A 13,125-nucleotide genomic window follows, 5' to 3' on the forward strand; every position below is an offset into this window, starting at 1 on the left:
TCTTGTCAAACTTTCCCAAACTTCAACCCTCAGTTATCCCCAGTATCTCCTTTCTCCATTTGTATTCATGTGCTGAACATTCCTAAAGAAAATCATGTAATAATATTAACTGGGTTCCCTACAAATTTATCTCCTCTAACCTCAAACTAGTACCTCACTTCTGCACAGCAAACCTTTTATTCTTCCCTGAATGACTTTCTATTACAGTCTTCACTGTGGCTATTACAAACCTCTCTCATTATGCACTTTCTTCCCACTCCTTCTCAACAGCAGACCTTGCTATATACTTTACTGAAAAAATAGAGGGTTTCCTTTACAAGATTCCTCTCCTACTCCCACTCCACATCTTCAAATATTGGTCCATCATTCCCCATTCTCTTTTTTTTTTTGCTCTAGTTTCTGAAGAGCTAGGCCTTTTCCTTCCTAAAGCTAACCCTCCATTTGTACTGAAGTATTTTCCATATCTTCTAAGAAGCTCCCCTTCTTCCCTCCCCCTCCCCCACTTCAAACATTTTCTTTCTTATTCATACTCATTCATAGCAGCTCCTTTCTCTCTGGCTATAGATATTCTGGGGTCTCTTCCATCTTTAAAAAAAAAATCCATTCTCTTAAACTATCACATTTATATCTATATCTTTACATATATGTATGTATAAAAATTTTCACCTTTTCAGAGACAAAATCCTAGAAAAATCAGTTTCAGTTGCTTATATTTCTTCATTTTCTATTTATTTATTAATCCCCTTAAATCTGGCTTTCAAACCCATCATTCCTCTCAAACTACACAAAGTTAACAAAGATCCTAATACTAAATCTCATGGATTTTTCTTAGTCTTTGTTTTACTCAATCTCTATGCAGCTTTTGACTCCATTATAACCCCTCCCTCCTCCTGAATAGTCTTTCTTCCCTGATATCTTTTCCTTGCCTTTCCACTCCTTGATTTTCTTTCTTAGGTCATCTTCCTCTTCTGATAGCTAAGTAAAGGTGGTCTCAAGGCTCACTCTCCCTGTCTTCTTTTATCTTGATAAACTCTCTCCCTTGGTGCTCTCATCAGTTCCCATGGTTTCAGTTATCATCTCTATACAAATAAGTCCAGAATCTAGAAATAAAAATAATTTACATTTTCCATTAAGGTTTGTAAAATATGTCTCTCAGTGACTTCATTTGAGGTTTTCATGGCAATGATACTAGAGTATCTTGCCATTTCCTTCCCTGGCTCACTTTACAGATAGGAACTGAGGCAAAAAGGGTTATGACTTGTCCCACTAGAAAGTGTCTAAGGCTAGCCTAGTACTCTAGAAAGATTTTATTTATTTTGAGTTTTACAATCCCCCCCCCCACAGAAGGCAGTCTAGCCTAGTACTCTAGCCACTGCACCACTTAGGTTCCCTAATTAATAAATATTAAATGCTAAATATATACTCTCATGTTTGTATCTTGTATCCTTATCCTTCCCTTGAATTTTAGTGTCACTTTTACAACTAGATAGCCTGTAGGCATGTGGAGAAACTCTTAGTTCCAGTTTTCATTATTTTTACACAAAGTATTATAATGGCCTCCTAATTGCTCTCTAGTTCAAATATGGCTGCCAATTTAAACACATTTCCTAAAAATACATCTGACCCCATTAGACTTTATGAAAAATTTTGTGGCCTCTTAAGGTAAAAAAATTCTCAGCCTATAGACTTTATAGGCCTCCATAGGCTGATTTCTACTTAATCTTAGTCTTATTTCTTATATCTTTCTTTTGCTCATTCTTTGTTCCAGACACATACTCATTCATACCATTACATGAGATTTCAACTCCTTTCTTTCTCTGGCTTTGTACAAGTAGTCTCCCATTTGTAAAATGCATTCTTTCCTTATCTCTGCCTCATGGAATCCTGAGCTTCTTTAATAGTAGTACTCAAGTCACTTCCTGATGCTCATCTTCTCTTATTTTTCTTGAAATTATCTTGTATTACATCATATTACTTTACTTGCACATGCTGTTCTCCACCAATATAATGTAAGCTCCTAGGGAGAGGGATTGTTTCTTTTTTGTCTTTGTATTCCCAGTGCCTCATACAGTACCTGGCATATTTTAAGTATTTAATAAATATTTGATGAATTTTACTGGATGTTGTAGAATTTGAGGGTAAGAAATTGAGAGGCTCAGGTCATTGGGGTCATTATGTGATGACCATGCAATTTGTCAGGAATAATGGCATGGGATGGGGAGAAGAGGAAGCTTGTGCCTGGGTCACCAAGGAAGGCAGAAGACTTGGGAAAGTCATCAGATGACAGCAACAAAGATTGGTAAAAAGATTCTATTTGAACTGGTTGTAAACATTGAATATTTATACTTGCTTCCTAGACAAATTGCTTGTAATCTTTGAAATATTATAGGAAAATTTTTATAATGCAGTGGAATTTTATGGTTTCTTTTCTAGAACTGGAGATAAATGTGTACTTAACTTTAAACCATGTGGGCTGTTTGGAAAAGAACTTCATAAAATAGAAGGATACATTCAGGACAAAAGGTGGGTGCAAATAATCCTTGTTGGTTCAAAGTAGTTTCTGTCTTTAAACAAACTTTTATAAAAATTACTTTAATTTGGATTTTAAATTTTGAAAATAATTGAGTTTTGGATTTCAAACTTATTTTTTTCCATCCAGACCTATGATTTCATCCATAGAAAGGAACTCCCAGTAAATGAAACTTCTACCAGTGCAAATCAACAACTATTCTGCAGCTTTAGAGTCTTAGAGAATTTCTAAGAAGCACATAGAGTTTAAATGACTTATCCAGAGTTATGTAGTTAGTATGTGTCTGGGGAAGGACTTGAACCCAGGTCATTCTTACTCTGAGATGGACTTTCTAGTCCTTACTTCTTGTTGCTTTTCTTATGATGAGACATTGTAAAATGCTTGAATAATTTTCCCAGTATTAAAAATGAAACCTTTGTTGCTTCCTTTTACTCTTGATTAAAATCATTAAACTGTTCTGTTTTTATTATATTTGGTTATATATACCTATTTTCAAGTTAGAAAGGGTAGGAAAACATTTAATAGATGGGTTTTGGTATAGTGATAGGTGATTAGAATCCTAGGAAGATTTTTTTCTATATCATTATATAAATATCTTAATAATATATGATTTGTGTAATCTTCTCACATATATTCCTTTAGAGAAATCACATTACCAATTCCAAAATCAGAAGTGTGAATTTGATTTAGCCTTGTACCTGTTCCTAAGCATTCCTTTGCTTAAATTTGAGCCTCATTAACTGCCATATTTCCCTATGTAATAAGACACACCTTAATTTGGGGGCCCAAAATTTGGGGAAAAATGTATTATATATAGTTATTGAACTCAAGTTGTATTCATCATAAAATTCAATTATCTCATCACTGTCAAAACTTCCACTCATTAGCTTGTCTTCATCTATGTTTGATGACGAATCATTGTTTTAGGAGAGGCTCTGACTGCTCTCCTGCCTGTGCTCTGGTCTGTGGTTGGCCACAAACACTGTCTGGGCAAGTCTGGTGCATGGACCCATGCTTAGTCCATTCCACTTCATGAACCTGAAACACCAATTGTGTCCTTTGAAATTAATAACTTCTTTTTCATTAGCAGTTCTTCTTGCCTCATGCTGAACCATCTTTGTGGACAAAGGAATTCCAATTGCCCTTTGCTCTTCAATCCATCTCTTCAAATTCCCTCTCTAAATCAGGCCATTTTGCTGACTTGCCTCTCATGGCCTTCTTCTGCCAGGGTATTTTCAGTAGTGTTTCTTCTTCCTGGAGCCAGTCTCAGATTGTTTTCTCAGTTGGAGGAGGACCAAACTGATGTTCAGCAGCATGATTTCCATTCACTTTTGCAAACTAGATCACTTTTAACTTGAATTCTGCACTCTGTGAAAATCTTCTCTGAACCATTTCTGGGTAGAATGTGACAAAACATAAGCTAATATACCAGTAACAAAAGACAACAAGCATGGAAAAGCAGGAAATGCAAGTAAAAAAATCTACAACCACTGTGTAAGATTCTCCCAGTTTTTAGACCCCAAATTTTTCAAAAAAAGGATACATCTGTTACATGGGGAAATATATAGTTTGTGGTGAGAGCTACTTTTTTTATGATCAACTTTTTGGGTTTTCATAATTCAAATACTCTTCTATTTTTTGCAAGCAGATTGTTTCTGGTATTGTGATAATTGACCTGTCTTTTGCCTTACCTGATTTCATAGTGACTTTTGTGAAAAGTGATTCTTGATGGCCATTTCATTTCACCTTTCTGAAGTTCAGTTTGCTCATTGAAGAAATAAAAAAGTGAAATTAAATTATGGTTTCTTTTAATTGAAAATTTACATTTTAAAATGAAAACATTTATATTTCTTAGTCTTCTCTGTCCTACTGGGTTTAAAAATCCATTTAAATAACCCATAAAATAACTTGAAAAAAGAGTTTAGAAGTTTTCCTCTGAATAAATTAGAATTCAACTTAACACATTTGAATGGACAGCGAAATATTACATTGTGCACACAGCAGTTCTTCACTGCCAGAGAATCAGTCTTGCAACATGAAAATTGTTTTTAATTCTCATATCAAGGCATATATTTTCAAGGGATATTATCAGGAGCATGTAATTTGGACTCCTGTTGCTCACTAATTTTGAGGGTGCTCATTCTTACGTATTCTTGATTTTCTGGTTTTCTGCTTTTAAGTTAGATTGCATTATCCCTGAAAGTGTACCTTTTTAAATGTAATTCTTCTTTTGGGGACAGATAATCTTTCTTATTGTTAGGTCACTATGCTTGCCCAATCCCAAGTATGAACTTTATAGATAGTAGGGCCTTTACAGTAACTAACATTTACATGGTACTTTAAGGCATATAAAACTCTTGAAATGCATTTCTACATTTGATCTTCCCAATAAACCTACTCTTATCTCATTTTTACAGTTGCAGAAACTGATATTCAAAGAGGTTAAACATCTTGCACAGGGTTCATACATTCCAGTTTCACAGGCACTCTTAGAATCCAGATCTTTTCTGACTTCAAGTTTAATACTGATTCCAGGCAGAACTTTCAAAGGTGGCATTCTTCTACTACCCTCCATGCTAGAATAATGTAAAACATATTTCGTACCTTTTAAGAAGTTAAACAAATGTAAAATTGACCTCTAGAGTAATTAAATCTAAGTTTAAGGGAATATTGACTTTATCACCAGACAAATCAGATACTTTGTCATCCCTTAAGCTTTGAATGCAGGTATATCATTCTTCTTACCCACTTGTTACATGAATGACTACATCCTTTTCAGTCCTTTAATTTATTCCTTTCTTCCAAATTCTTACCTAAGGGTAGTGATCCACTCTTCTGTAATGCTAGAACATCTTTGCCTTTTTTTCTACTTTCTTAACCCTTAATGCAAAGTTGAACATTTTGTAATATAACCTTTTTTAAAGAAAACCATTTTTCTCCCTTCTGCTTGTTCCTTATATATCCTTGGCTTCATCTTTTACATTTCCACACCTTCGCACTCTTTTCTGCCTTTCCAATAAATCTTAACTTTTAAAAAAGTTAATGAGAAGGGAATGAACTACGAGCATGAGTATTCTGTCCATACTGATATGAATAAATGAACCAAAGTAGTCTTTCAGTGTTTTTGTGCCCAGAGGCAGCCCAGATATTCTGTAGGAAAAAAAAATGCCAAAAGAGAAGCTAGAGTTACTTTTAAAATTATCTTGCTAATTTAAATGAATAGTTTATAATTAATATTAACAGTGCAGAAAGGAAAATAAAGTTCTTTTTTTTAACCACAGCAAAAAGAAGCTTTTCATGATATATGGCAAGTGGACGGAGTGTTTATGGGGCATAGATCCTGTTTCCTATGAGTCCTATAAAAAACATGAAAGGAAAGGTGACCACCAGAAAAAACCCAAACCGGTAAGGTTTCTAATACTTGGAATTTTTGTAGCATATCTGAGAAAAAAATAGATGGATGAAAGACTTCAAAGTAAATATGTACAAATTAGCTAGCAAATCATTCTTACTTTTAACTAACCTATAAGAAGACCACAGTGTACCTTAGTGTCCCTAGATAAGAAATGGAAATTGAGTGGGGTAGTTATAATTTTCCTGTCAAAATGAAAAAGGCTAGCTGGTTTCTAGAGTTGACTGAAACTGAAAACTGAGCTGAATGTCATTTGAGTTCACATCTTTCTAATGTCTTAGTGATTACCTCTCCAAAGAGAAGAAAATACAGCTTATTTAAAAGTATTTCTTCTAACAAGGTCTGTGTTCTAGCATATTTCCCAGAAAGACATTTAAGTTCTGTGATTTTTTCACCCTGATAATTAATGCTTAAATACATATAAGCCCATATATTTTAAGTAATAATCCAGTATTAAGAAGAAAGTCTATTTTTCTTAGCCCTGTGCAATATTGTACTTTTGTACTTGCTCAGAAATAATGTACCTCTTCTGTTAAAAAGTCATTATTTCTTTTTTGCCTTTTTTGCAAAGCAGTGGGGGTTAGTTGACTTGCCCAAGGTCACACAACTAGGTAATTATTAAGTGTCTGAGGTCTGATTTGAACTCAGTTCCTTCTGACTCCAGGACCGGTCTCTATCCACTGTGCCACCCAACTGCCCAAAAAGTCATTATTTCTTAAAGGTGTTTTCTGATTTAGGACTTTTTATATAGTACTAATATTCTTATGAATTTTGAATTTTATTTATTTATATAATTTACTTAATAGTACACACTTAATTTCTTGGAGTAAAAGGAATAAGTTATTAGATCATAAATGTGATTTATTTCCAGAATTCTCAAACTTTATTGACATTTTAACAGAGGTTTCTCTTCACAGATGACTACATGGAACTCAGAATTAAGAGTCTGAAATGTTTGTCTTGTTAAAAAAAATTTTGATGTTGTCTAATTTTGCCCTCTCCATAACCTCTTATCTAATCATTTACCAAGTTCTGTCAGTTCTACCCCCCATACCATTTTTCATTTCTTTTTTACTATTCCTATTGCCCTGATTTTAAACCTGTATTACCACTTAGTTGAACTGTTGGAGTGGTCTCTTAACTGCTTAACTTAATTGCTCTCTCTGCCTCCAGTATTTCTGCCCCTCTTCCCTCCTTCAAAATGCCACATTAGCTTCCTTATGAATATAATTCTTTCTCCTCTCAGAAATCTTCAGTGGCTCTCATTACCTACCAGGCAGAGTTGAGTGTCTTTTGCCTTACTTTCAAGAATCTTCTTGATCTGCCTCTGTCCCACCTTCTCACACCCATATTCATCTAAACCTAATGTCTAAGACATTACACTCACCATGATGCCATTCCTTTAGCTCATGCTATTACCTGTGACTGGAATGACTTGCCCTCTTTTTTTATCCATCAGTTTCTTCCCTTCATTAAGTCTTTGGGTCCCTGGTTCTCTTTTTTCAGTAAATACTTTATGCTTGATTTTGCCACTGTATTTTGTACTTTCTAATCCATATAAGATGTGTATATATTTAAATTATGTATTTATGTATTTAAATTATCTCTGTATGATTTCCTTTTCCACTAGGTACTCAATAGATGTTTGTAGGTTGAATGAATAAATTCATTATTAAATATATGGTTTTACATATTTTAGGAGAATGAGACTGAAAAATCTGAGAGTGATGTGGCTGATGATGTGCCTGAGATCCAAGATACTGTGCAAGTCATACCTGGCAGTAAACTCCTTTGGAGGATAAACACAAGGCCACCAAATTCTTCTCAGGTAAATGCATAGTAGAATAGTTATTTGATTATAAAGGTATTTCTGTAATCCTAATGTTAGTCATGTAGGGACACATAGTAGCTCAGTACTATTATTGTCTTTTAGGAAGAGGTCATAGGGAATAAAATCTGGAGGCAGAACATATCTGAGCTTAAGAAGTATGAGGTTTGGACATTGGCTGGAGAAGTATGGAGAGGCTTAGTCATGCTATCTTAGAAGAACACGGGAATGCATTTGCATGCCTAATCTTAAACTTAGATTGTCTTTCCTCAAATGATTGTTGGGGTACTCTACTGTCTTTCTGTCTTCTAAAACAGGGGTATTAACTGGGGTTCATGGACTCTGGGAGTCAGTCAACCTGAATGAGGGGAAAATTACAGTTCAGTTTTCACTAAACACTGAAATTTGTGAATGTAGGTAATAATCATTTTGAGAAGGGAACTTTCTCAAAGGTTCTCAAAGAAGGGAAGTTTAACCAAGCTAACAAAGAAGTCTTGCCACCAAAAAGAATTAAAAAGCCCTGTTACAAAGATGAATTTTTCTGGTCTGCCTTTTCGAACATTAAAACACAATCTTCCTAATTTTTGCCTTGTAATCCCATTTCCTTAACACATGATTGTTGCTTGATAAATTGTTGTTGAATTGAATATTAAGCACGTTCCTTTTAATGCTTGAATCCAAGATAAAAAGATTTGTAGTTTTCTACTAGCATGGACCACTAAAACTATAGCTTTAAACAAAACCAACCAAAAAACAACACCAGTAGCTCCAGAGTAAGTATTCAATGAAATACTGTGCTCATTTATCTTAAAAACACATAAGCATAGAAGGGCCCTTCTTTATTTTAATTAAAAGCATACATCTGAAACTAAGAACTAGCATTATTTGGAATGGAGAAATGCTAAAACATGTTCTATAAAACAATAAGAAAGCAAAGATTATTGTATATTTTATTCATTATTAGTTGACAGTAAATATTAATAATACAATAAAGCAAGAGAGAAATATAAAATGTATGGACATCAGTATAGTTGAAATGATTCCCCTTTGCAGATGACTTGAGTGTTTGCTTAGAAGATCTCATGGAATTGAAGAGGAAACTGAAACAGTAGCTTCATTAAAGTATTACTATGCAAAATAAATCCACAAAAATCTTCAGTATTGGGGCAGCTAGGTGGCGCAGTGGATAGAGCACTGGCCCTGAAGTCAGGAGTACCTGAGTTCAAATCAGGCTTCAGACACTTAATAATACTTAGCTGTGTGACCTTGGGCAAGTCATTTGACTCCATTGCCTTGCAAAAACTAAAATAATTCATGAGCATTTCTATATAGTTACATAAAAATATAAAGAGGAAATTAATAAGTACTTTTTAAAAAGTTACAAAATACATAAAACATTTAGGAATTAACATCTTAAGATACATTCAGGATTTGAATAATTATCCTGCAAAATACTCTTTATAGAAAGAAAGAAAGAAAAAAGAAAGAAAGAAAGAAAACAAAATAATTGAAAATTTATTCATTATTGATAGGCAGGACCAATATAATAAAAATTATAATACTACTTCAGTTATTTTGCAAATTTAATGTTTTTCCAAACTATCAAAAAGTTCCTTTAAACCTTTCATTCATACTAGTACTTGAAATTTAATAAGGCACAGATGTTAAAATTATTAATTTAGTTTTAAAAAGAATAGAGAATCAAGAACAATGTCTTGTTATCAAAGCTTATTCTTTTGTTTCATACTTTTTGATTTTATTATCATGAAATGTAGCAAACTCTCCATAATTTTCTAACCAAAATGAAGTTTAATTTAGAGATTTTTCGTTTAAAACCCTAAACAAAATAATAATATTGCATTTGAAAATGAAAGGTCTAGAATCTCAAGGAAAATAATGAAAGGAAAAAAAGTTGGAAAGGAGTCTAACATTCCGAAATACCAAATCTTATTTTAAAAGAATAATCATTAAAAGGTGAGAGACAGCATGATATGGTAAATAGGGAACCAGCATCTTAGGCTGACTTACATTCAATTTCTAACTTAATACATACTAGCTATGTAAATCCCTGGAACCTCCTAATACTCCAAGAAATCCTCTAAGACTTAATAGTTGTTGATCTTCATTGGTAGAGAGAATTTTCTCAGGATATGCTCCCTACACTGATGAAAACACAAGCCTGAAAGAGATCATTAAAACTATTTGTGTAGTTTTATGAAAGAGAAAGAAAGAAAGAAAATTAGATCAGAACAAACTGGGTAATCAAGATCCAGAAGCACTCATTATGTTAGCTTAATGTTGGCTTAACTCAAGAACTCAAATATTGGCAAAATACCTCTTTATTTGACAAGCAATTCCTGGAAAACTGGAAAGTATCTTGGTACAAAATGGGATTTAAACCAGTAATTTGCATCACATACCACAGTTGAATAAGTGACCTAAATATAAAACGTCATATCATTTTTAAAAAGTAGAGAAGAGAAAGAGATGCATACTTCTTGTGTCTATGGTTAGAGGGAAAATTTATAACTACGGGGATGGAAAAGATCATAAAAGACAAAGTAGATCATTTTAATTAAAACGTTTTTGAACAAAATCAGTTTGCCAGCACAAGAAAAGAAGCTGTCATGAGGTAGAGAAAAATGTTTGCATCAAATATCATTGATTAAAAAGTCTTATTTATTTAAGATAAATGAGGAATTGACTCAAATACCTGAGAGTCATTCCAAAGTAGATAAGTGGGCAAAGAATATGGATAATTTTCAGAAGAAAGAATGCTGTTATCAATGATATGAAAATGTTATAAAGATAACAAAAGATGAAAATAGTGTTAGAGAGATTATGGAAAGACAGGCAAACTAATATACTGTTGGAATTATAAATTGTTTAACTATATTAGTTAGAACTTTTGAATTATTAAAATTAGGAAATTTTTCTCATCTTTTGACTCACATATAACCCAAGGATAAATATTGATAAATAGCACTTTTGGGGTACTTTAAAATTGAACTCAAAGTAGGTACCCATTGATTAGAGAATGGCAGAACAAGTTGTGGTGAATGAATAGAAATTATTATTATTATTGTACAGTAATAAATAATTAGGATTTGAAATTGAGAAGAACATGAATTGATGCAGTGCAGCAGCAAAACCAGGAGACCAATAAAAGCAATAGAATGCAATAATCAATTTTGATCCCAGGCAAAATGTGATGAAACAGCTTTTGTTTTTTGTTCTGCTTTGGGTTTTTTTTTTTGCATAATGATATCAGCTTAAAAGTTAAAAACTGATATGTAAAAATAAATGGCATTATAGTAACAATTTTTCCATGTGTATTTTTTTCCAGATGTATAATTTTACCAGTTTTACTGTGAGCCTCAATGAACTAGAAAAGGGCATGGAAAAGATTTTAGCTCCTACCGATTGCCGCCTTCGTCCAGATATCAGAGGCATGGAAAATGGTAACATGGGTATGTCTTTATTGTTGAATTATTATAACCTCCTCTGTTTTTAGCTTCATCTTATATTCTTGCCCATGCTAAAATCATGCCAGCACTTTAGTCAAAAAACTTTAAACCAGCGATTCTCAGCCTAGTAAAGATAACCCTAAGTGTCGTCAAGGGATGTTGTACAATATTGAAAAATAAGTTTATCTTCTATTATTTCAAAAAAGTAAATGCATACCATTGTCATTCTACATATACTTATTATGTGCTTATTGTGTGCCAGACATTGAAGGTTGTAGATATAAAGAAAAGCAAAAAAATACAGTCCCTACCCTAGAGGAACTTACATTCTTAATGGAGGAAAGAATATGTAAGTAATTAGGTATATATATAAGAGATACAGAGAACAGATGATAAATAATCTGAAAAAGGAAGATAACAGCAGTTGAATGCACTGGAAAAGGCATCCTGCTAAGGATAGGCATTGAGCTGAGACTTAAAGAGTGTAGAAGGCAGAGATGAGCCAACTACTTTGAGTAGATGGGGAGAGTGTCTTAAACTCAAACAAAGTTGTGTTGGAGCATAGCAACTCCCCCAAATTGATCGGTTTGTTTATCTACCAAATTATTCCTTCATTGCTCTTCCCTGTGATCTGCAAATCTTTGTATTCAGCTCTTTCATTCATACTAGTACTTGAAATTTAATAAGGCACAGATGTTAAAATTATTAATTTAGTTTTAAAAAGAATAGAGAATCAAGAACAATGTCTTGTTATCAAAGCTTATTCTTTTGTTTCATACTTTTTGATTTTATTATCATGAAATGTAGCAAACTCTCCATAATTTTCTAACCAAAATGAAGTTTAATTTAGAGATTTTTCATTTTCCAATTTAATTTCTTTTTGAATGTTAAAGCCAGTTCTTTTTTTCATTACATAGCTCATTTTTAATTTTCGTCTGTACAGGTATATATCTTTTTAAATTTAGAAATGAATTCTTCCCATTCAAATTTATTTCTAAAATGGTCCTCATTTATCTTAGATTTAGCCAGTCAGGAGAAAGAAAGACTAGAAGAAAAACAAAGAGAAGCCCGGAAAGAGCGTGCCAAAGATGAGGAAGAATGGCACACAAGGTAAGCTTTAAAGAGGGGTTGTCACCAAACAGGCTGATGTCTGTTTTGAAAAAGTCTGTCTAGTCCAAAACTCTTTCTAGTCAAATGCATTATAACTTATTAACCGGAAAAAAAGAATTAAAAGTTTGAAAAACTTACACCAATAGTCTAGCAAAATGATGCAAATGATGATGACGACAATGAATTCTTTGGACTTAGCAACTCATGAAGCAAAGTAGAAAATGATTGCCTGTCCTGTGCAAGTCCCCTTCTGCTTCACAGTGATGAAAAAAGGTTGGTTGTTACACAGAATGAATTTTAGTGTCTCTGGATTATCACAGAATGAAACACAGTTTTGGTTGGCCATAGCACTTCAAAGATTTTTAATTTTTAGCCCACTACACTGTTGGTACTCTAAATAGGGGCTTCTTGTCAGATGCCAGCAAGTCAACACACTGGCATCTGACAAGAAGCCCCTATTTGTCAATATATTAGTTCTCATATTAATAAAGCCAAAATATATAAGAAAGTTGCAGCTTAAATGGAAAAATAGCTCCTGATTTTCCTTGAAGATGCATATAAAGGAATTGGTTGAGTTGTTTCATTGTGCATCCTAATACAAGAAAAATTTATGTGATAAATGATCATTTTTTCTTGTAATGTTCATGATAAACATAAGAAAAATGACTAACATGAAGATAATTTTTAATTATGCACATATATTGCAAAGAATGATGAAGTAGAAAAATTTGCAAAAAACAATAAGAACATTCAGATTAAATCAATATTTAGTCTTAAC

At 33.1% G+C, this 13,125-nt stretch overlaps 1 protein-coding gene across 5 annotated transcripts in view; it reads left to right on the forward strand.

Moving 5' to 3' along the window:
- Positions 1–13,125, forward strand: part of LOC141504975 (proteasomal ubiquitin receptor ADRM1) — a 163,941-nt gene that overhangs the window by 120,865 nt on the left and 29,951 nt on the right. For all 5 annotated transcript variants that reach the window (XM_074210410.1, XM_074210413.1, XM_074210409.1 and 2 more), the window contains 5 exons: positions 2,434–2,523; positions 5,812–5,935; positions 7,642–7,770; positions 11,117–11,240; positions 12,257–12,347. In XM_074210410.1, the coding sequence (XP_074066511.1) occupies positions 2,434–2,523; positions 5,812–5,935; positions 7,642–7,770; positions 11,117–11,240; positions 12,257–12,347 (558 nt within the window). The remainder of the gene's footprint in view (positions 1–2,433; positions 2,524–5,811; positions 5,936–7,641; positions 7,771–11,116; positions 11,241–12,256; positions 12,348–13,125) is intronic.

Source organism: Macrotis lagotis, chromosome 1 (genome assembly GCF_037893015.1).
Source record: "Macrotis lagotis isolate mMagLag1 chromosome 1, bilby.v1.9.chrom.fasta, whole genome shotgun sequence".
Classification (NCBI taxonomy): Eukaryota; Metazoa; Chordata; class Mammalia; order Peramelemorphia; family Peramelidae; genus Macrotis; species Macrotis lagotis.